The sequence below is a fragment of the Aethalodelphis obliquidens genome, unplaced genomic scaffold (assembly GCF_003676395.1).
Source record: "Aethalodelphis obliquidens isolate GAN/ISIS:26980383/991018 unplaced genomic scaffold, ASM367639v1 scaffold27, whole genome shotgun sequence".
NCBI lineage: Eukaryota > Metazoa > Chordata > Mammalia > Artiodactyla > Delphinidae > Aethalodelphis > Aethalodelphis obliquidens.
The window spans coordinates 2,628,789-2,653,103 of record NW_020837971.1 but is presented as its reverse complement, the minus strand read 5'-3'; the positions used below and the strand labels follow the sequence as shown (position 1 = coordinate 2,653,103).

The window sequence follows — 24,315 nt, the reverse complement described above, 5'->3', positions numbered from 1 at the left end:
TTCCTCTGAACCTGAGTTGTTTCACTAACAGAATGGGCCATGGGTGGCTGTTCATCGAAGCTCACTGTGCATGTGGAATCACCACCCCGTGAATGGATGTTGGGATCTAAAATGTCCTATCAGCAAAGCACGGCTGCTGCTGAGTCAACTTGCCGTGCCCTAGAGGCACAGAGGGCCCCCTTGAAGCTAGCCCTGCTGGAGACTGCCGAGGGTGTGTTCCTTGGGTGGGCTTCTGTTGAATTAGAGAAATGTATGAGCCATAATGGCTACGATTGTGCTTTTCATAGAGCCAAGTATATGGCTTGTTGATTAAGATATAATGGGTTGTTTATCTTGGAGTTGTTTGTATTGGCAGTTGCCCTGCCAAGATTCAAAGGCTGTCTGTAGATGAATAATGCCCTCACTGTTTATTCAGTGCCTGCTTTTCTACTTAATATGCAGCTATCTTGGGAAAATTTCTTGAATATCAAATCACAAGTAAAATTTAAGCAGTTTCCCCCCCAGGTTTTCAAATAGGCCATTTAACTATGACTTATTCTCAGATGCCTCTGATGATTTGGATGTGTGTAGCTGGAGGGGGAAGGGGAGAAGGGAATGAGGCCCAGAAGTTTGCCGTCTAACTGATCCGTCAGAGATAGCTTGAATACATTCAGGTACATTTCTGGTTGCTTGTGTGTCTAGCCCAAGTTAGCTGCTGAGCATTCAAGTAGAAAATGTTCAAAGGGAGAGGCAACAGGGATCATAGCGGGAGTGGGTCAGGAAAGACTGAGGAAGGGGGTAGGTTTGGTGGTTGATACAGCATCACCAGTGGAGCTCTAGGAAGCAGAGCAAATTACACTTTGGCAGGAGGAACAGTATGTTTGAAGATTGGTGGCATCAGCAGTAGGTGTTGTCAGTACTGTAAGTTCAGTGACACTGGAGCATAGAGCATGTAGCAGTGGCTCTGGAAAAATGGGAATATGAGGCCTAGATAATGAAAATCCTGAGCCCTGTCTCTCAGACAGAAGTAACAGCTCCATGATCTGTAGCCCTGGTCAAAGACAGTATGAAGCCAAACAGTAGACTTGTCATACCTTCCTTGTTTTGTGTCCTGTGCTCAGATGTTCACAGTATCTAGAGGGCTCTAATTTTATAAAGGGCCATTTTGTTAGTGATATTTTCGTGTTATGATGGCATAATTCTAGAGACTCAAATTGTGAGGAGGTCATCAATATGTAGAGAGTGAAGGAGAGTTTTGAGAATGGGTTTATGACAGGGAATAAAGAAAAACATAGGGGGAGACATTTCTGCCATACCACTGCATCCCCAGTGTTAGCGAAGCGTGCCGGCTGTGTGTCACTTGTTCAGTAACGGTGGTTGACTATATCATGCGTGAGATAGCTATTTTATTATAACGTAATATTTAAAAATAATTTTCGTGGTTTCTTGGCACCACTGGTCTGTCCACTTCACATGAGGCAAAGGTTGAAATTATGATAATTGGCCAGAAAGTTAAACATCTTCCAGTGGGGAGCAAAATCTTGAGTAAAATTTATTTATACTGGTTCAGTGTAAGCTATAGAAGAAAGAATTTTTTTAATACTTCAGGGAATACATAAAAGCATCGATGAAAGCATTTTTTTTTTTTAGCTGAGTTTAAGGATTATGATGTAATAAACAGATGGGACTTATTTTTAAGAAATTTTCTGTATGTTTGGAAACCAATAAAGATCATTTTGATATAAAAAATTCAATCACAGATGTAAAAAACAAACTTGGGGGAAGTGGGGGGTAGATTGGGAGATTGGGCTTGATATATACACACTACTATATATAAAATAAATAAGGGCCTACTGTATAGCACAGGGAACTCTACTCAATACTCTGTAATGACCTATATGGGAAAAGAATCTAAAAAAGAGTGGATGTATGTATATGTATAACTGATTCACTTTGCTGTACAGCAGAAACTAACACAACAGTGTAAGTCAATTATACTCCAATAAAATTTTTTTTTAAATTACCTGTAAGAGACAGAGAGAGAGTGTGTGTGTTGGGAGTTGGATATACATAAGTGATAAAATTAGAAATCCCTCATTTATTTCCCTTTTTTTAGGTGCTGGTGAATCTGGGAAAAGTACAATTGTGAAGCAAATGAAGTAAGTAGATTTAAAACATTAAATTTTTTTATGTTTAAGTGTACTGTTCCATCAAAGGAAGTAAGTGTTAACTTTTCTCTTTTTGTCTTGTTAGAATTATCCACGAAGCTGGTTATTCAGAAGAGGAATGTAAACAGTACAAAGCAGTGGTCTACAGTAACACCATCCAGTCAATTATTGCTATCATTAGGGCCATGGGGAGGTTGAAGATAGACTTCGGTGACTCGGCCCGGGCTGTAAGTTCCTCAAGTCCTTGGAGCAGACCTGATGAGTAAAAAAACAACTTGCATGATTGACACCATATTGTATAACATAGATTTATCAACTGTCTCAGGACCAGAAGGATGGTAGTGAGTGAAGTAGGTCAGAAGCTTTAGAAGTGAGTGAACTAAGAATACACAGGTTTGCATCATCTTCCCTTTAGAGCTAGAATACTTTCCTTATCCATAAGATGATTGGGACCACTCAATATCCATTGCAGTGTTTTCTGTATAACATGGCATATTGGGCACCTCTGTACCTCCATAGCAGTTTTTAGTAGTTACTACTGAGTTTAGTATACAGCCTACACTGGCATTCTTCAGAATTTGTTTTTATGATTTGGAGTGCTGAGAGGATCTAATTATTTGCGTTCATGCCCAGACTAAAAAGCAGTCTAGTCTCAGATAATGAAAACAGTATACAAGTTTGCTAATCTTTGGAATCAGAGAATACTGGCTATTAGAAAACATCTTTCAGAATTTCACAGCTAGGACCTTAGGAGACAAGCTAGTTTCACCTCTTTATTTTATCAGTAAAGAAACTGGAACCCAAGACATTACACGAAGGAAAGATTACCACACGGTGGTAACCAAGGCAGTGTGCCTGTGCTTCCTTGTTTGGCCCAATGTGTAACTTATTTTCAGTTTGATTGGAAGTAGCCCCAGCCAGTCCATAGGGTATTTTCTTTTTCTCCTTTTCCCCCAGTCCCAGTTTGCTTGCTTAATCTGTTTATTTCAAGTTTTATTATTATTTTATTATGGTTTAATTCTTCACTGATTCTTTTTTTAATAACTGATGTAAAACTTGACCTTCCCAGAAACCTTTAACTGAATCTCTAGATTAATTTTTAATATTTTTGTACAAAGTAGATTTATTATTACTGCTACTACTGTTACCCCTTTTTATAGTTCCCTTTTATTTTTATGTGTTCAATATGTGCGTGCTATCTCCCTGATAATACTGTGAAGATTTTTTGCATAGAGACCATAACTTGTTGTCCTCTTAATCTCTGCTAGATTTTTATTTTTACATAGAGGCTCAATTTGTGCTTAACAGGAAAAAAAATGAATGAAAGCAACAGTAGAGAACATACGTTGGAGAAATCTGTAAAGCAAATCTGGTTTATTTTTTATAAGTTAATCTAATATTTCTTTATAAGTTGCTAGGCCATATTTACTAAGCTTTTAAACAGATTAAAAAGCTTAGTGTGATGAATTAAAATTTTCAAATAGATTTCAAGATCATTTTTGATACTAATTCATAGCATTCTTCTAAATTATCTGAAATAAGATTTGATCATATCCAGACAATTTTTGCCTTGTCAGTACTATGCATTCAGGCTGTAACTTATTCATTTATCTTTTATTCATTCAGCAAATTTTTTTTTGAGCTCTTAGTCTTACACAAAAGAGAGCTACCCTATGATAAAGAATTGAATAAATTGTACTCTAATTCCAATTCATGTGTACAGTATTCTGTGTTCAGATCTTACATGTGATTATTAGAGAGAGAGGTTTTTGTAGCCTCCATTGTCTGAGGTAATGATGGGTTGATGCAAGCTGCTTTTTATGAGGTCTTTTTATTTTCTCTCAAGGAATATTGTCATTTTCTGTCCTTTCTGGGGCAGATTTGGGCTGTTTCAGGACTGACTGGAAATAACTGCTCTCTAACCACAAGCTTTTTTTTAAAACTGGTTTTCTGATGCTCTGGAATCTACATGGGGGCCTGAGCTGGTCATTTTTGTTTCACTGGTTCTAGTTTCACCCACTCTTTTTAGGCTCTCTCTATCTGTCCCCGGGTCCCTTGTTTTCTTCCTACCTTCCGACTGTTCCTTCTGTTACCGTTAGCCGTTGTTATCTCTTTCACATGAACATCCTCAGTCTCTCTCATTGGTTCTGATTGGTCTACTCCGTGTCTTTGTTGCCTTGCCTCTACGCAAATCTTGTTTTTCTATTTATTTTTTAATAAATTTATTTATTTATTTATTGGTGGCTGCGTTGGGTCTTTGTTGCTGCTTGCGGGCTTTCTCTAGTTGGGGCAAGTGGGGGCTACTCTTCGTTGTGGTGAGCAGGCTTCTCATTGTGGTGGCTTCTCTTGTGGAGCACAGGCTCTAGGTGTGCAGGCTTCAGTAGTTGTGGCACATGGGCTCAGTAGTTGTGGCGCACGAGCTCTAGAGCGCAGCAGGCTCAGTAGTTGTGGCACACGGGCTTAGTTGCTCCTCGGCATGTGGGATCTTCCCAGACCAGGGATTGAACCTGTGTCCTCTGCATCAGCAGGCAGGTTCTTAACCACTGTGCCACCAGGGAAGTCTGCAAATTTTAAAATACTATGAGGCTATTGAAATTGTGCTAAGGAATACAAAGATGAATTAAACATGGCTTAGACAGGAAGAGGGGACTTTGAGCTTGGTATTGGAACATGTCTTAAGAGTTTTCTAGACAAAAACAAGGAAAAAGCATTCTAGAAAGAAGAAACAGTATAGAGAAAGGCTGAGTATATTTTTTTTTCTACAGTATCAATTCCTGGAAGTATTAGCCTTTTAAGTTGAAGGATAACCAGATATTTAAGTTTGATAGGTACCATAGTTTTTTCTGTTTTCAGAAAAAAACACGAAGTGAATAATCTTTTCTAGCAACCGTGCATCAGTGTCAACTTTCCCAGAGTGTCATTAACTTAGATACATTAACATTGTAATTTTTTAATATCTTAGTGAAAAAATCTTTCTTTTTTAGTTTTTATTTTCCTGATTTGTAGTGAGGTTGAGAATCTTGTCTTTTTGTATCTCTTCTGTGGACTCCTCTTAGTATTCTTTACTCAGTTCTGTTAAATTCCTTGTCCTTTTCACACTGAATCTCTTTGAATATTAGGGATATTACTTCTTTATGTTTTACAAATGTTTTCATTCAGCATATTTCTTTTACTTTTTTGAAACAGTATTTTTCTTGTTACAGAACTTTTAATTTTCTTCAATCAGTTGTGACTTCTGTGTTTTGTGCCTTGTCAGACATTCTTCAGCTTACAATTAGTTTTTAAAAATTATCTTCCTTTTTCTAGGTGGAATCTAAGTATATTTTATAATCTGATCATCTCTTGCCTACAACCATGTATTAAATACTCCATTCCTGAGTGACTTGAAAATGCTACCCTTAGCATTAAATTGAGTGTTTTTCTGAACTCCATTTTTTTAAATTGATATATTCTTTTCTTCCCTAGCTCAGTCACTTATTTTCATAATTAAGATGGAAATAATAATAACATCCACCTTACAGCGTTCTGAGAAATAATGACAAGCCTTTACTACATGCCTTGGTCATAATCGATGCTCAGTAAATGTTTGTTATTGCTGTTGTTATTTATAATGATTATACTACTATTATTTTTGTCAGAGTCACATTATTTTAGTTTCTCTTGCTTCATAGGATATTGGTATCTGGTAGGGTAAGTGCACCCATCCCATTGTTCTTTTTTAACCAAAATATAAAGGCTATAATGCATTTCTCTTCCAGATAAACTTGGGAATCAACTTAATTCCTCACATCCCTTTTGAAACAAACAAAAAAAGCCTGTCGGTATCTTGATTGGAATTACATTTTAATATGTAGGTTAACTGGGTGAGAACTGACTAAAAGATGTAAAATTTTAAGAGACAGTGACAATTTTCTGTGGTTTGCTTCGTATTTGGCAGCTACCAGATATGCAAAGCAGATTACACATTAGTTATTTAAAATAAGAGGAAACAAAACTGTTTTCAAGGCTGGCATAGAGCAATCAAAATTTGTGCCTAATATCCTTTCAAAACTCTTGTAATGCGTGTAGTCAATCTGTGGATGACAGTTTATTGATAAATTAGATTATTTTGTTTTTAATAATGTACAGTTAGGGAAGTGTTGAACAGGGGCCCATCAACATGTCACTGCATCGCTTAGAGTTGTGCTGCTCAGAGTGTGGTCCGTGGACAGTGCCTGCACACAGGCATGTGCACAGGTGAGTACAGAAGTAAAGGAAGCGATTAGACCAACTTTTACAGCAATTGACAGAGTAATTTATACATTAACTCTGATAGTTTACAAGAATGTATTTATATTTTATGTCGTTTAAATGTTATTTTTCCAATAGTATTAGTTCTGAAAGATTGGAAATAAAAGAAAATGAAACAAATAAAACACAAGACAGATCTTTCATCCCAGAAAGCTTGAGAAGCACTTCCTTGGAATAAGCTGGGCTGTAAGGAACAGAAAACCTTGCCTAGAATTGACTTAAGCTCCCTTTCACCCCCAAACCTCAGCGTGCTCCTGCATAATGGCCACTTTTCTCTTCCTCTAATTTTAAAATTAATTTCATTATTTAGTTAGATTATGTCTCTGCCAGATTTGCCAGATTGCTTTCGAGAAAGGCTGTGTCAATTTACTTTCCTAGCAGCAGTGCCTTTTCTTAGCACTCTGGGTAGCCAACATTTGGAGTCTGACATGTTTAAAATATTGGCTAATTTATTAGTAAGTCTTATTTTAATTTAACTTGCATTTTCAATTTTTTAATATAACTATGCAGTTTTCCATTTCTTTATTGACTGTTTTTATTTCTCTATGTTAGTGGCTTATTTTATCCTTTATTCATCTACGGATTGGAGTCTTGGTGTCTTGATTATGTATTTGCTTGTTTGTATGTACTTGTATATTAACCCTTTGTCCACATGTCCCTTTGTCCCTTTCTCTCACATTTGGCTTATTGCCTTTAATCTTAGGTTGTCATTTAAAATTTTTTCCCCTATTATTTCTTCCATTGTGTTTAAATTTAGAAAACCTTCTCTCAGCCAAAGATTTACTGAATATTTGTGCTATTTTAGAAGTTTTTTAGGGAGTGAATTTCAACGTCGTTTCTATGTTAGTTTTTTAATCCCTCTGAAACTCTGTTGTATGCATGGAATAAGGATCTGCATTATTTTTTTTCCTCTTCATATGCCTATCTAATTATTCATGAGTGTTTTTTTAATAATTGTATTCTTTCCTACTGATTTATCTTGCCACCTTTGTCATGTAAGTTCACATTTGGGATTTTCTCCCCCTGTTGATCTGCATTAATACTAGATGTTCTACATATTGTATGTAGACTTTTAATATCTGATCATTTCAGCCCTCTGTCCCCAGTATTCTTTTTCAAAATGTTTCTAGTTATTTCTACTTATCCTTTTTCCAGATGAATGTTTGAATTATTTATAGTAGTAGTCTGGTTTATCGTTGAGAACTAAGATGAAGAAGTTATAATATTATGTTGTTTTTGATTCTGAGAAATACTGATTTATATATGTGACAAAGTGATACTAACCTTCATTTGAAATGTATTATATGCCTCCAGCACAGTATTTTTCTACTTTGCTCAGTTCATGTATTATTTATTACATGTTTGTCTATCTTTTCACAATAGGTTCTATTGTGCATACAAAGAATAGTTTGTTTATTTTATTAATTTGAAAATTAAAGCTATATAGTTATAAGATTCATATATATACATAAAAGTTATATTTATGTAACATACTTATTATAATTTCTCTTCTTGACATAATGAAGCTCATGCTCTCTGCAATTTAGTCAAAAATTAATTTAGATGATTTTACTTTTTTCCCCCACCCCTTCCCCCTTAAGCAGTGTTACAGGGGAAAAAAAGAAAAACAACTTCCTCTTTCCTTGCCTCAGTCATTTTTACTTTGGTTACAGTTGTGTTTTTAGTGAAAAAAAGTTTTACATTTGTTTATTTCTTAAAGCAGTTCTTTAACATCTGGGATTGGCACCAGCTGCTATGGAGAGGTGACTTCACTAAAGTTCTCAAGATTTCCTTACCAGTACACTAACTTTGGTGAAAGCAGTATAACTGGCTTAAATTTATAGGAGTGATTGTATGCTCTAGAAATGTGGTAGATTAAATATGTCAGTAATTCTCATTGTATGTGGTGTTTGGTATTGTTGCCTAATGTTATTAATGAAATAATTATCCTAAAGCATTGAAACAAAGGATTTCTATACCTGTATCAATCATGACATCAGTACATTATCCCTGTGGTCAAAAATTCAAAGGTGCACTATTTTTTTTGACACTCCTTTATCATATTACTTAGACTCTATTGTAGAAGGGCTTTCTGATGTTTTCTATTGAAACACTCATCTAGCCTTTGCTTAACAATTTCAGTCTCTCACTCTCCCTCCTTTTTGTGTGTTTTTGGATAGCTTTGGTTGTGAAAAAGTGTTCTTATTGAATTGAAATCTGATGTCTTTTGCCCTCAGAATTCTTTTTCTGCTCTGTGCCTAAGCACAAAGTCAGTTCTTTCTTACTTGATGATTCCTGATATATCAGAAGACAGCCATCATGGTCCCTCAAAGTCCTCTCTTCCCCATAATTCTCACAAAATAGGTGACGGCTTCAAATAAAATGTGTTGTCACTAACTAACAGGTGCTCCCTGACCATCACTGTGTGAGAAGAGGCTATTACGTGTCTCTTGACAGGATAGCATTTTGTATCTCCTTTCTGAGTTCCCCAAACATGCAGTTACATGAACTAGAATTTACATTCTTTAAACCATCTTATTTTCATTTAGTTCTTAGTCATTTGAAAACATACTAACTCGGCTACATCCGAGGATTTTTTTCCTTGCTACTTGCAAATAATTGCCTGGCAAATAAATTTCTTTTTAACACTACAAAAAGAGTTCCTGTAAACTGCTTTACTTACCTGTAGCCCTTTAGTAATCCCTACCCTTTTTCGACACTATGTCATACTGTTTTAGTACACTCAAGTTTGTCTTTCTTTCTTAAATGTTCTTAAGTAACATTTTAAATGAATCTTGAAAAGACTTCAGTCCATGACAAGATAGGATTATTGTCATCATTCTGCAGTTGTCAAATGTATCTTGTCTTACGAAGTGGCTGCTTAGTAATTGTTGACTAACATGTGGGATTGGGTGACTACCTGTGGAACTTTAAATAAATTGCACAATCTCTCTATGTCTCAAGTTCTTTTTAAACAAAACAAAAAATTAGGTAGAATAATTTCTAAAGTACCTTCCTGCTTAAATGTATTACTTCAAGCTCATCTGCAGACATCTGAATGTCCTGCTAATGACATGGAGATGAGTATTCCAGTTCGTTTTTTAAGGAAAAGAGACTTCTTTACATTTTGGGAAGAGGAGACATTTTTGAATGCCGCAGTTTATAAATAGAGCTACAGTTTCCCAGGTCTCTTCTTCAGGCTTCTTTCCTGAAAAGTTTGAAGAGAACGTGATCTTATGACCCATATCAGAGGGCATTAGTCTTTTCTGTCAACACATTTTATGGAAATTGAATAAATATATCATAATGAAAGCTCATTTTAAAGCTCACTTAAGTGAAATGCACTTTTCTAAAATGGTTGGAGAAAAGTACGTTTGATGTCACTTAAAAATAAAAACCAAATTTAGAAATTTCTCATATAAGTCATTATTTGGAAAATTGAATAACTGTTTACTGGAATTCGGTAAATGGTGCTAAAAACGACTTGAAATTGTGTTTTGTTGGGGTTTATTAAGGACATGGTACAAGTGTTACTTGCTTGCATGCATTTTCTCTTGTGATTTACTAAAAAGGGAAACATATGCTTGAATAATAACGTTCCCATGCTGAGTGACTTAATTATTTCTCACGATGGGTTCCATCTGAAAAGAAAATGTTTCACGAACTGGCAGTAGAATGAATTTATACTGTCAGCTAGTACCCTCTGCTAGCCCATGTCACCAAATGCTTCCCTTCTGTATGCCTTATCATAATGTGTGCCATCACTTTGTGAAGAGCTACTACACCACATTGGAAAAAATGCCCCTAGAGAAAAATTATGGACTGTATCCAGTTAACGTAAAGCCGCATATCTCAGGCCAGAAAGAATCTTTGTGAAGATGGTAACTTCACATATCCCTTACTTTTGTATTAACTGTGTTATTACCTGAAGACTAGAGTTGTGTTATAGAGCACTGTAGCTACTACCTATATGTGGCTACTGAGTATTGGAAATGTGTCGAATTGAGATGCATTGTCCGTATAAAAGAAACACCACATTTCAAAGACTAAATATCTATAGTAATATGAAATATCTCAATAAGTTTATATTGATTACATGTTGAAATGATATTTTATATACAGGTTAAATAAAATATATTGTTACAGTTAATTTTACTTTTTTTTTTTACACTTTTTAAAATGTGCTATTAGAAAATTTAGAATTGCGTCAGTGGCTCATATCTCTTTTGGACAATTCTAAAAATTGTCCAAATTTTGTCTAAATTTGTCTAAATTTTGGAAAATTTAGAATTGCGTCAGTGGCTCATATCTCTTTTGTGGGCTTGATTAACTATGGATCAGAATAACTAAATATTGTAGCCTCAAAACTTAAGCAAAATTTAATTAAATTTATGTGTAGTTTTCCTTCATTTAAAAACTTTGCATGCTCTCTTCTATGTGTGTCATGAGTATTTCTACTCCAAAGCTGTGTTTATTTTGTTTCCTTGCCTGGATTAGCAAACAGCTATCCCCATCTCCTGGCCCATTGATTTGAAGGTATACATACTTTAAGGTCTTCTGAAAAATCTCACACCATTCTGTGGAACTATTCTTGCTTTATCCCACATTGATTTCTCCCTTCTCTGAACTTATTTTGCATCTCTGAAGTATATCACAAAGCTAACATTTAATTAGATTCTAAAAATAACCTCTAATGGTGTTAATGTGTTTTTTAGATTAGAAACATTTTGGTAAGGGAGAGGCAAAGCATACATTCTTCTGTTTTCTCAGAAGGGTACAACAGACTGTCAGTGGGTAGTTGGTTAATATATTCTCTCATGAGCTGCAAGTGTCGTCATTCTTTCAGCTCCTTAGTGCCTTGATAGCTGTTACTAATATCACAAAACATGGACTCATGATTTAAGATTATGTTTTGATTAAGCCAATTTCTTAAGTGGTTCTTTTAGAGAAATCCAAGTTATGACACCAATAAAAGGCATAAAAGAAATTCACTATTGCACTTTTTGTAATCTATAATATACTTTATCTGTAGCGTCTGCCTTTTTACTTTTTAAATAAAAATGGACTTTGAATCTTCAGGATGATGCCCGCCAACTCTTTGTGCTTGCTGGCGCTGCTGAGGAAGGTTTTATGACTGCAGAACTTGCTGGAGTTATAAAGAGATTGTGGAAAGACAGTGGTGTACAAGCCTGCTTCAACAGGTCCCGAGAGTACCAGCTTAATGATTCTGCAGCATAGTAAGTAATCATAACTTCAGAACTACACTATCATGAATAATTACTTGGAAGTCAGGTATACCTCCAGGTCACTTTTAATGCAGAGTTGGCTGACACATTCTTACACAACTCAGGATATTTAGGATGACAGTATTTAAAAACTTCTGTCTTTTTTGTGTGTGTTTGTAGGTAGCAAGGCTCATATTTCCCTTGTGTTCAAAAGTTGTCTCAAGGGACTCATGTAACTAATTGAAACATGCAGAATGGAGCTGTTTCCAGTATATTTCCAAGAAAGTAATTGGAACTTGTGAAAATTCACTCTGAATTTGGGTGTATCTCTGGTTTACCTGGGGCTAGCCAAAGGGGAGGGTAACTGATTTGTGTGCTTTTTGTTTACTAAGTGCCTGAGAAGTTACTTGTCCAGTGACAGACACAGAGTACTCAGTGACACAGAGTACTCAGGTAAATGATTTAGTTGAAAGTTGTCAACTGTATGTGCCCTGTTGCATTGGACATCGTTTACAGATATCTAAGTCTAGTTTTTTAGAAGAAAAATCTGCCCTGATTTTCCAGGTGGTGGCTCCAGAAAAGTCTATAAAGGAAGTTTTGATAAAACCTAATCAGGGAGCTTTCTGTTTGATGATCCACGTAGAATTAAAAAAAAAAAAAAAAATCAAGGATTTGTTTCCGTTACTTGGCGCACACACTCAGAAATGTCAAAGATGATATGACTAGAGACATGTGCCTTGCACTCATTTTACTTTCCAAAATTACTCAGTTTTCTTGACAGAGCTATTGGCTCTTAGGAACACAAGTGAGGATTAAATAGAAGATGACAGGTATTAGAAGGTCCAGGTATATACACCTAGTTTGCCACAGTGGAAAACCAACGGGCTATGGCTCCTGAGGACCTTATTGTCGTATAGCATGTCATGTATTGCACGTCAGAGTACTCAGTGTTAGGTCAGTGATTTAGTGTGAATGAATAAGTAATACAAATTACTGTGTAACCCGTCACAGGTTTTATAACGCTATATTTCTCAATATGTATTTTTAGTGTTTTACAAGTGTATAAACATATAAATTATTACAAACATAGTTTATATATGTGTATGTAACATCTTCTTATTGCTGTGTAGCCCATCTCTCCAACTGGTGTCCTCACTTCTACAAGGAAATACTCTTCGACTCAGTGCGTAGGCCTTTGACTCCCTGTTAGGTATTCGTGATGTGATGTATTTTTTTCCATACTACTCACAGATTTACATTTATTTTGAGGTGATTTGACTTATATTGAGACTGTTTGATTCTTTTTTTATCTTTGCCACTGCACTGTAAATTCAGCAAGGTCTGTTTTTTCCCAGTGTTATATCTCCATTGCCTGATACATGGTCATCACGCAATATGCCCTTAACTTAGTAAACCAGACTTTACGGAAGCTAGAAGAGAAAATTAGAAAAAAATTCTTAGGGCAAGGACACAGCTCTTAGTGCTCCATACGTGCTTTGGCACCACCAGAACCTGCAGAAAGATCTAAGTGGAAGTCACTCACGGTGAGAAGGTTTCTCTGAGCTGAGCCCAGCAAGGGGAACTATTTGAATAATTAAGGGGTGCTTCTTAGGGACAATAGATTGAAGTTCCTTTCCCCCTATCTTTCTGGACCCCCCTCAGTATATTTACCAAGACCCTTTTTCCTGTGCACAGTGCTTTGACACGCTCTGAAAGAAACGTGTCACTTTGGCTCCCCGTTATTTCATTACTGGTCGTTCTGATCTTAAGCTGGCAATAATGGAGCCATTTTTCAAGAATGAAGGGAATCATAAAAATCTTTTTTCCCTGTGGTAGTTACAAGCTATCTTGATTTCTGAATTCTTGACCGGAGATAGGGGATGCTGCCAAGCTGCCCATTATGACCATCTAACCACCAATTTACATTTTAAATTTGTGATCTTTTAAAACAATTGGAGTTTTTCACAATGCCTGTTTTTCTTTTTTGTCCTGTTGAAATATAAATGTGCATTATTTTTAGAGGCTAATAGAACTATAGCAGTTTTAAGCAAAGAAATGTACATAGAAGTAATCAGTAAATTTTAAATAAGAATAGCTCACTATTTCAAAGGGACAATTAGTAAAATCTAGCCATGGCCTGTTTGTTTGTTTTTTAAGTCAGGTTTTCTTACAATAAGGTGAATGTTATATATATGGAACTAAAAACACAGATGAAGTACTAGGGGATTATCACCAATGCAGTAATACATTGATTATTTTAAATTCAGTAAATATAATATAGATAACTCAAGCTATCATATCCATGTATTCTGGTATCAGCTTCTGGTATCAGCATCACATACATAGACTTAGCTGTCTAAAACATTTTGATTACTAATTCACAGGATAGCTTTCCAACCCCATCTCCAGAAATAAAATATTTATTGAGCTCCTTTGGTTTGTAAGACCCCATTCTAAATGGCTAAGGAACAGTTTCAGAGGATAACATCAATTAAAGTTGCAAAAGTTGGTGCCTCTCTATAATAAACCTAGAGTATCGTCTAAATTATCTTGGACTCTTCCACTCTAGTATTAGAAAACACTTCAGTGATGCTCCCCACATTCAACTGACTTTAGGATTAATTCCATGCGTAGCCTACTAGTGGACTTACTTTCTGAGATACAAGACGTGGCTCTTCCTACCTCCACACTGTTCTGCTTTTCCTGATGTGAATGACATTCCCTTTTATCCGTTGCACCTGTCAGATTTCTATTTATGCCCTTCACTATCCATGAAGCCCTCTTGAACCACTCAAGTTCACCTTAATCTCTCCATACCTGGACTGTAACATTATTGATTCTACTACATGAGTGGACACAAAATGAAAATTGCATGGTACGACACCACTACATTTTTATAGCACAACATATTTTGCATCATTGGCAGAAAGTGTTGAATGAGTGACTGAAATCAATGAGAAGTAAAATATGAATACTGATTCATAGAGGCAGTAAAATGTAGAGTATAGGAAGGAGCATGTGTCATGTTTTCCTGTATGTTACTTAGGGTTGGTTGAAAAGGAACAATATTGAATTCAGCCTTTGGCCAGAGGTTTCCTCACTACTTAGGAAGGCTTTCTAATTTCTCAACAAACGAATAATGTCTGGAACAGAAACACAGTGCTACATCAAAGAAGTGTAATAAAGAGTTTTAAGGGACAAATTCATGGTGTGCCGTGAGTTTGGATATTCATAAAGTTATTACTTTGTTTTCTTTTCCAACAAGGAGAATTACTGAAATATTTAAGGAACTTTGTGGCTGGAGAAGTATAAAAATTTCCATTTCTGTGAGAGTTGTGTAAGATATAGACTTAAAATTACATCATTCCACAGAAATATAAAAACTTCAGTAATCTGGGGTATTGCATGCATCAGAATGTTTTACTCTTTGGTTTAGATGATCTTTATTGACAGTGTTAGCTATTAGCATATTGTTGTTTATTTTTTCAGCTATTTGAATGACTTGGACAGAATTGCACAACCAAATTATATCCCAACCCAACAAGATGTTCTCAGAACCCGAGTGAAAACTACAGGAATTGTTGAAACCCATTTTACTTTCAAAGATCTTCATTTTAAGTGAGTATCTTCAAAACATATGATTTATGAATTTAGATACAGAACACATTGTTTAAGGAAAAAAAGGTATACTAATAAAAGTTTTAAAATGTTTAGAGTTTGAAATTACAAAAAATGTTTCACACCTGATTGGACAAAAGAATTTTGGGCTGAAAGAGGTCAAGAAACATTCAGGAGGAATATTTATATTTTTATTTAAGAAAAAATAGCCATGCAAATTCCTTTTGCCTATATTTTTCACAGTGACTTAAATAAAAATAGTTTTTGGCTTTTATTTTTAAAAGAAAGTACTGCTCTAATATTTTATATTTTGGGAAAGTGTTGCCATCCAGTTTTAGGTTTTACTGATAGAATATATGCTTATTTATGGAAATATTTTAAAAAGTTACCTTTTTACAATTTTTCACGATGATTTTTATTTATGCAAACTCATGTTTGTACTATTTCATGATGAAAAATGTTCATTTAATTTACAGTGTACTATAACTTAACTGAAGTCTGAACAGAGAAGCACTAAGTGGTAGCCTTTAGAATGAAAGGGAATCTGGAGTTCATTTTGTCTAGTCCGCTCATTGTGTAATGAACTGGGCTGAGGGAAGTTCATTTAAACATTGCATTCAGATTTACAGAACTGTGTTTTTCTTTTTCCAATAAGCAACAGTTTTCAAAGTATGAGAAAAACTGCTGAATTTTGCTTCAGTTAACTCCAGTGCTCTGAAACAGTATGATAGTAAAGCAGAATTTCTGAAACCATCTTAAAGAAAGGCTCCTAGTGAAAGATTGAAAACAGATATTCATCAGCTCACCTCATAAAGAAGCGCAATATTACAAGTTGTGGGGAGCACAGCTAAATATATGCAACTATACACTCTGATTCTCTCCATAAGTATTTTAAACATAATACATTTGTTACTATCATTTATCACTACATTATCCCACATTCAGTGATTAATGTAATTAAGTTTTCCAGAAAACTAAAATTTAATTTCAGTTTTCCCTGGCAGCTTCCCTCCAAAAAAACAAACATTGCCCTGCTTTCTTAAACAGAGATATAGATCATAATTAGTTTATCTGACCGTGTAACTTTTGGTACTGTAACATGGTACTGTTTTGCATTTGCTTTCAATTTTTTTCTGTTTTCTTTTTTTTTTTTTTTTTTTTGCTGTTAGTGGGCTTTTTTTTTTTTTCCTTTCCCTGCTGGTATGATCTCTTATTAAAATCTTATAGTTTGCTTACTATTTGGAGAATATTAAATAACCAAACTGAGGAATATTAAAATAGTATTATTTTAAATAATCTGATTTGTCTTATTTGATAACTGTTGCCAGATGTATTTAAAAATTATAAAGTGATTTTAATTATAAGGAAATTCACTCTTAGATTTTAAGCTTTATTGGGTCTTTTTTTAATCCTAGTACTCCTTAAATTCTGGGGTTTTTTTTGGTTTCTATTTACCTTGCTTTAAGACCATATTCTATAGCAAATTTAAATTGTTACGTTCAGATGATGACTTCATTCTAACCATGAAGTTTCAGGAGGAAATGCATGGGGTTAGGGTTAGCAAGTAAGGATTCTGGACGTAGGCCCCTGGTTAGGTAAGGGCAAACTTGTTTAAGATTCTTAACAGACTGTTCCAATCTTGCTCATTGTCAGAGGTTTATACGTAAAATGGTTACTGTCTATAAAAGGAAACATAGAGGTGTGAGCTCTGTAAATGATGGGAAACGGCAAAGGTAAATGTCACATCAATTATTTGGTGCCTTGGGCAATCTAACTGTGTAAAATTCAGTTTCGTTCTTCAGTAGATGCGCCCTAAACATTCGCTTCCAGACCATACACTTCACTTCCAGCCTAGGTTTCTCAAAGTTGCGATTTCAACATCAGGAGTTGTCTGTCATCATGATCCTTCCAGGAAGTCCACTTACCTTGCTCTATTTAGTCTCCTTGGGTGAGGTAAAATTTCACAGGATGTTTTTAGTTACTGTTTTCACTTGCTGACTTACAGATAAACATAGGTCTGTCAGGAACTTCAAATAATCTTTGTCTTATTTTGGATTTGAATTCTGTTAAATTACTATCATTGCTAACATATGGTTCCAACTTTGCTTTTTATATATTAAGTGAGCCTCAGAGGAATGAGGGCAAAAATATACTTAGAATAATTCTACTGGAAACTTGAGTGTGCTTATCATTTTGTGTGTTTTGTGGTATAAATTCATTGTCTGATTTTTAACTGCTGATATAAAATTTCAGTTTCACTTATTTTTTGGTATGGGAATTAACAAATTCAAATTGAGGCAATAAGGCATTATAACTTAACAATATGTATTATCACCTCTGTGACTAGGCATTTATGGAAAGTGTCTATGAGGATTATTTTGCTTTAAAGGATTAACAGTTTTATCTTGTTATATTTTTGCTGAATATAGAATTAAAGCATCCCTTCTATTAGAAAATCATCATAACATGTTTCTATTCCTTTTCTTTAGTAATGTAATGTGCAATTGGTTTTGGGGTGGAATGTCATTTATGGGGTTGGTATTTATATATGGTCAACTAGAATTGTCTCAGTCTTGGTCACAGTGGAATTAGATGACAGTCTGAGGGTAAGACAGCATAGCTCAGGATAGCCAATATATCCCCTTCCATCTTCCCTCCCTCCCCTTGCTCCCTCTAAAAAGAGAAACCTAAGCAAACGCAATTTCACTCCCTATTTGATACTAGTCAAAAGTCTCATCTTTTCATATGAAGGAGAACATACTATAATCTTGCTTTGTTTTGGGTTAAAGAAATAGAAGTTCAGAATTTGAAGATAATTCTCCTGTATTTGTGAAATAATGAAAATGCTCTGTGCACAGTCTGATCCTTTGTCATATTAGTTCTTAGTCATTTTTGCTCCTTGACTTATGAATTAGGCCAGTGATTCTCAAAGTGTGGTCCCCAGATCAGCAGCATCAACTTACCCACCTGGTGATTCTAATGCACACTAAAGTTTGAGAAGCAGTGGCTTAGATTAAAGGTTCTTTATGACCAGTATATGAATGACCCTCATTCATTTCTACATTAAATAAATTGAAAATTTCTTCTGTATTCATATTACTTGATTATCAAGTTAAAGTGCTTTTATATTTAACATTCCCACAGCATAACTGGAAGGTCTAGATCTTCAACATGGTAAAACTAACCTATTATTGATCCATTTATTTTTGTGTATGGTGTTAGACAATGTTGTAATTTCATTCTTTTACATGTAGCTGTCCAGTTTTCCCAGCCTCACTTATTGAAGAGACTGTCTTTTCTCCATTGTATATTCTTACCTCCCTTGTCATAGATTAATTGACCAAAGGTGTGTGGGTTTATCTCTGGGCTTTCTATCCTAGTCCATTGATCTATAGTTCTGTTTTTGTGCCAGTACCATACTGTTTTGATTACTGTAGCTTTGTAGTATAGTCTGAAGTCAGGGCGTCTGATGCCTCCAGCTCTGTTTTTCTTTCTCAAGATTGCTTTGGCAATTCGGGGTCTTTCATGTTTCCAGATAAATTTTAAAGTTTTTTGGTCTAGTTCTGTGAAAAATGCCATTGGTAAAAAATAGTTGATTGAAAGTGTTTTGAAAGTTATTGATTGAAAGTGTTTTAAAATATTCTGTAGACACTGTTCATTCTTTCATTCAACAAATGTTTATGAAGTGCGTGTGTTTGTCCAGTGGAGGGGATATAACATGGCCAAAACAAAGTCTTTGCCTTTATGTTGTTTTAGGGATGGGGGAGGAGAGGAGATGAAATAACTATTGAGGATTCGGGGGGTGATAATTGCTACAAAGAGAAATAAAGCAAGATGGCGGGGATATACTAGTTTCCTAAAGCTCCTGTAACAAAGTACCACAAACTAGTGGCATATAACAATGGAAATTTATTCTTTGATAGTTGAAGCTAGAAGTTTAAAATCAGTTTGTCAGCAGGACTGTGCCCCTTCTGAAGGCTCGAAAAAAGAATCCTCCCTTGCCTCTTCTTAGCTTCTGGTGGTTGTCAGCAGTCCTTGGTGTTCCCTGCCTTATGGTCATATCACTCCAGTCCTTGGCCTTCTTCCCTGTGTGGGTCTGGTTCCTCTTTGCTTATTAGTTCACTCCGCAGTTTCTCTCCTTCATCTTGCATTTTACATTAGCAGCAAGGAGAACCAAGGTTGTACCTTGCATTCTTTGCTTGAAAATTTTCTCAGCTAAATCTAAATATCCAGGTTCATCTCTTACAAGTCCTACCTTACACCCAGCACTAGAATAGTTAAGCCAAGTTTTTGCCACTTTAAAACAAGGATTACGTTTTCTGCAGTGTCCAATAATATGCTTCTCATTTCCTTCTGAGACCTCAACAAAAACATCTTTAACATTCATATATCTTTCAACATTGTGTTCATGATGATATATATTCATTCTCTAAGATAGAAGCTTTTCTGCCATCCTCTTTACTTCCATCTAAGTCTCATCAAAATCACCTTTAATATCCGTATTTCTAACCAACTATCTTTCAAGGCATTCTGGGCTTTTTCTGTCAAGTAACTCAAAATTCTTCCAGCCTTGCCCTATTACCCATTTCCAAAGCCACTTCCACAGTTTTGGGAATTAGTTTTACAGTATTACCCCACTCTGGCTACTAAAATTTGTGTCAGTCAGGGTTCTTGCAAGCAGCAGAACCAGTAGGTTCTGTGTATTTCAAGGAACTGGCTTAACGTGACTGTAGGGGCCAACGAATTGGAAGTTTGTAGTGCAGGACAGCAGGCTCAGATAGAAACTGATGTTACAGTATTGAGGCAGAATTTTTTTTTTCTTCTGGGAAACTTCAGTTTTTGCTCTGAAGGCCTTTCAGCTCATTGCATGAGGGCTGCCCACATTATCAAGGATAATCTCCTTTACTGAAAATCAACTGACTATAGATGTTAACCATAACCAGAAAATATCTTCACAGCAGCACCCAGATTAGTGTTTGATTAAATAGTTGCGTATGATCGCCTAGCCAGATTGACACATAAAACCAGCCACCAACAGAGGGATAATATGGGACAGCGTGGGTTTTGTTGTTATTTTACATGGAGTGGTCAGGAAATATGTGACCTTTGATCAGAGGAGTTAGCTAAAATATATTATCTTTTTGGTAAAGTTGTCTTCCAGTTGTGTTCCTTGGCAATTTAACAAATGGGTAATCATTTTAATTTCTTTCGTTCTTGTTTGATCTTTATTACCAGCTGTCCTTTTTATATCTTACCCATTTTAGTGTGTAGTAGAATCATTTTGTTATATAGCATACTTAAACTTAATGAACAATTTACTAGCTAAACTAATAGAAAGAATGGCACTTAAATGATGATAAAAGTAACAATACTAGTCACTTTTGTAATGAGTACAGATCTTATGTACTCAAATTTGGTTTATAGGCCAAAACTATTCTACAGGGAAAATTCTTTTTGCCTGAGAATTAAATAGGGACTATTTTAATTAGTGCAGTATCTAGATAAATGGAGCCTTTAAAAATGTACCAGTTTGCATAGTGTTTCCATTATGTAAGTGGTTATTTCTAGGTTGCATAACGTAATCTATGTGAATTTCAACTTGTGCTTAACTTAAACTCTTACAAGGAAAGGAGGAAGATTATTGTTTTTATACTGTTTGTGTTACTACCGTGTACAGTAACCTACAATGGTCTACTGTTGTGTATCATGTAAAAATTGAGTTTTTTAGTCCTAATTTTCAGACTATTCAGTAGGCCATCCATTTATCTCATCTCATTTTTTTTTTTTTTCTATACCATGGTTTTACTTTTTAATTTAGGCAGCTTGTTTGCCCTGTTTAAATATGACTTGCTTGCCCAGCTTCTGTTACCTGGGATGGTTTCTCCTTTACATCTGCTGTATTGCTTCTGAGAGAAAACATTTTGTAGTTGGATGAGGGGACCATGTTCTCTGCCTCTAATGTTCTGTGACTTTAGCAAATTGAATATATTCTATTATCTCTGCATTCTTATAGTGCTGCCCCTTCTTTTGTATTTGTTTTCATGTTCTGTTCTAAAGTGTTCTCATATGTTAATGAATGTGTTATTTTTTTTAGGGTATTTTGGGTTTTTTGTTTTGTTTTACTGTGAGATAAAACAAAATGGTTTAAAAACCAGCAGACTTTTTTTCCTTTGTGAAAATCAATTTGTGACATTATATTCCTCCCATAAAATTCTTTTCTCCTTTCTTTCCATCCCACATTCCCTATGCGATTTGGAGCTTTTTTGTTGATTTTTATAGAACTCCTCAGAGCCTCTGAACATTCAGCGTGATGTCAAACTCATTATTTTTCCTCTTACAGAATGTTTGATGTGGGAGGACAGAGATCTGAGAGGAAGAAATGGATTCATTGCTTTGAAGGAGTGACCGCCATCATCTTCTGTGTGGCACTGAGTGACTATGACCTGGTTCTAGCTGAAGATGAAGAAATGGCAAGTAGAACCACTTTTAAAGATTGAGCATGGCATATGAAGAGCTGGAGATGTTGCCAAGAATTTTTCTGTGAAAAATTCTTGAAGAATTCTTACTAATGCCTAAATTAATTGAAAGTTCAGGCTGTTTTCTCTAACTTTTGTTTAGTATATTTCCCTTTTAGAATACAAAGAACAGATGGATCCTGAAAAAAGGGAAAACACAAAAAGTTAATCTCACCTCAACCCTAGTTGCTTAATAACTAGGCATTTATGAGATCTGGTATCTACATACTAAATGAAAATAAAGTTAGTTCCATTATAGTCCAAGGCTTATTTTTGTTAACTTATTACTTCTGCCAGCTCAGTAATCCTTGATCTCTGTTATACTTTGCTACTGTCATGTAATTTTCAGATGTGTTTCAGTGTACCATTAATCTGGGGAAAATATTTTTAATTAGAAAAAAGCTATAAGTGTCAGTTTCTTTTATTAAAATAAGTTATATACAATTATCATGCAGTAGGTGTAGTGCACATGTTCATTTCTGTCATTCTGGCACTATAAAATATATTAGTGCCCTTTTTGAAACCACAGATACTGGAAGGGCAGGAAACAGGAATTGGAGGTTTCCTTCCCTCATATACCATTATATTTAGGGTATTGGGCTAATTGTGTTTCAGCTTTTTCAGTTTAATTTATTAATCTTTAGAAAACTCTACTTATCTTTTAATGGAAACTTCACTTCACTCTGTAATAATGAGGTCTCCTTTGAAACGTTTGCACTTTGCATTTCTAGATCGCAGGGTCCTGCAGCACAGTGACACGCTGCCGGCACTCATCAAGTACTGGTTGAGTGATGAGTGATGTAGACACTCATCTTGCCTAAAATCAAAGTGTGTGCTTGTTCTTAAATGGCAAAAATATGTTTTTGTGGGATGTTACCTATTTTTCAGCTAAGTTCTATTGTATTACCATACTTTTTTTTTTCCACGCTCATTTTTTAAAAGTAATATTTCTCAAAAGCCTTGCCATTATGACAAACTGGCTGTATTCTATTACAGAACCGAATGCATGAAAGCATGAAGTTGTTCGACAGCATATGTAACAACAAATGGTTTACAGATACATCTATTATACTTTTTCTAAACAAGAAGGATCTCTTCGAAGAAAAAATCAAAAAGAGCCCTCTCACCATATGCTATCCAGAATATGCAGGTATTTTACTTTCTGTAGATAGCTTGTCAGCTCGTATATTTCTAAGTGAACGTCCCCTAAGGCAAGGTTTCAGTTGTCGATTTGAATCTTTTGGCTTAGTAATTCTTAACCTTTAAGAGAAATTATTTATCAAACTGTGTTCAAGCACAAGTAGTTCCTTGAGTTGTGGGTGAGATGATTGAAAATAACGTTCATTTTAGGGAAAAGCTGTTAGATAATTTTCTATGATGACTCCAAGTCTTCATAAACTTACGGTATTGATTGGTTCATCCAGTTAACAGATCTTATGTCGGTATTGTGTGATGCACAATAAATAAAAAGTGTCTCTGGTCACTGACTTAATGTCAAAGACAGAGGTACTCCTGAACAAACAAATGCACAATAGCAGTGCAGCACACGAGTACAAAGGAACATGGATAGTAATTGGAAGGGGGAAAAAATTAGAAAGGAGTCTGAGTTAGCTAACTCCTCAGGGGAGTCAGGAAAGGTTTCACAAGAAATCCAGGCTTTGGTAATGAGACTATTAGTGGTACTTTAATTTTACTACTGTGTAAAATAGTCTGCAGTGAGAAAAGGAGACCTGAGATGCAGTCCTGGCTTTTCCATAATTAGCTCTTTGATCTTGAACAAGGCAGTTAATGGGGTCTCACTACCCCATCTGTAAAATCAGAAGTTGGGCTCAAACATTGGTTAAGTTTAGTTCCTTGGAACACTTCCCTGGCTGCTATTGAAAGTGGGTGCAAGGAACAGTGATACCCCCCACCCCCTGCCCCCCCCCCACACTCAACTTCTCCCTCCCTAAGGCAGAGTAATTTAGCTTTCATCTGTTTTGCATATTGGGTTTCTGAATAAGGCTTTATTTTATTTTAATGAAGAAAGTTCGATGCCTAAAAAAAAAAGTTTGACTACCAATAGTTCATCTCATCTCTAAATCTAAACATTATGAAGTTTGGTTAATTTAGCTAATGATTGATACAAGTTACCCTCACTCCATCCTCATTGTTAAAAAAAAAAAAGGTCTCAAGAATTTTTTTGGTTGAAAAATGTGAAAGTGAAATATTACATTTATTGCATTATTTTTTTTAACATCCTTATTGGAGTATAATTGCTTTACAATGCTGTTAGTTGCTGCTGTATAACAAAGTGAATCAGCTATACGTATACATCTATCCCCATATCCCCTCCCTCTTGCGTCTCCCTCCCACCCTCCCTATCCCACCCCTTTAGGTGGTCACAAAGCACTGAGCTGACCTCCCTGTGCTATGCGGCTGCTTCCCACTAGCTATCTATTTTACATTTGGTAGTGTATATATGTCCATGCCACTCTCTCACTTCATCCCAACTTACCCCTCCCCCTCCCTGTGTCCTCA

The 24,315-nt window shown here is 35.5% G+C and overlaps 1 protein-coding gene across 3 annotated transcripts in view; it reads left to right on the top strand.

Annotated features, from left to right (window-relative positions):
* GNAI1 (G protein subunit alpha i1) overlaps positions 1–24,315 on the top strand; it is an 89,910-nt gene that overhangs the window by 52,682 nt on the left and 12,913 nt on the right. For all 3 annotated transcript variants that reach the window (XM_027123799.1, XM_027123798.1, XM_027123801.1), the window contains 6 exons: positions 2,096–2,138; positions 2,233–2,374; positions 11,517–11,674; positions 15,152–15,280; positions 21,621–21,750; positions 22,792–22,945. In XM_027123799.1, the coding sequence (XP_026979600.1) occupies positions 2,096–2,138; positions 2,233–2,374; positions 11,517–11,674; positions 15,152–15,280; positions 21,621–21,750; positions 22,792–22,945 (756 nt within the window). The remainder of the gene's footprint in view (positions 1–2,095; positions 2,139–2,232; positions 2,375–11,516; positions 11,675–15,151; positions 15,281–21,620; positions 21,751–22,791; positions 22,946–24,315) is intronic.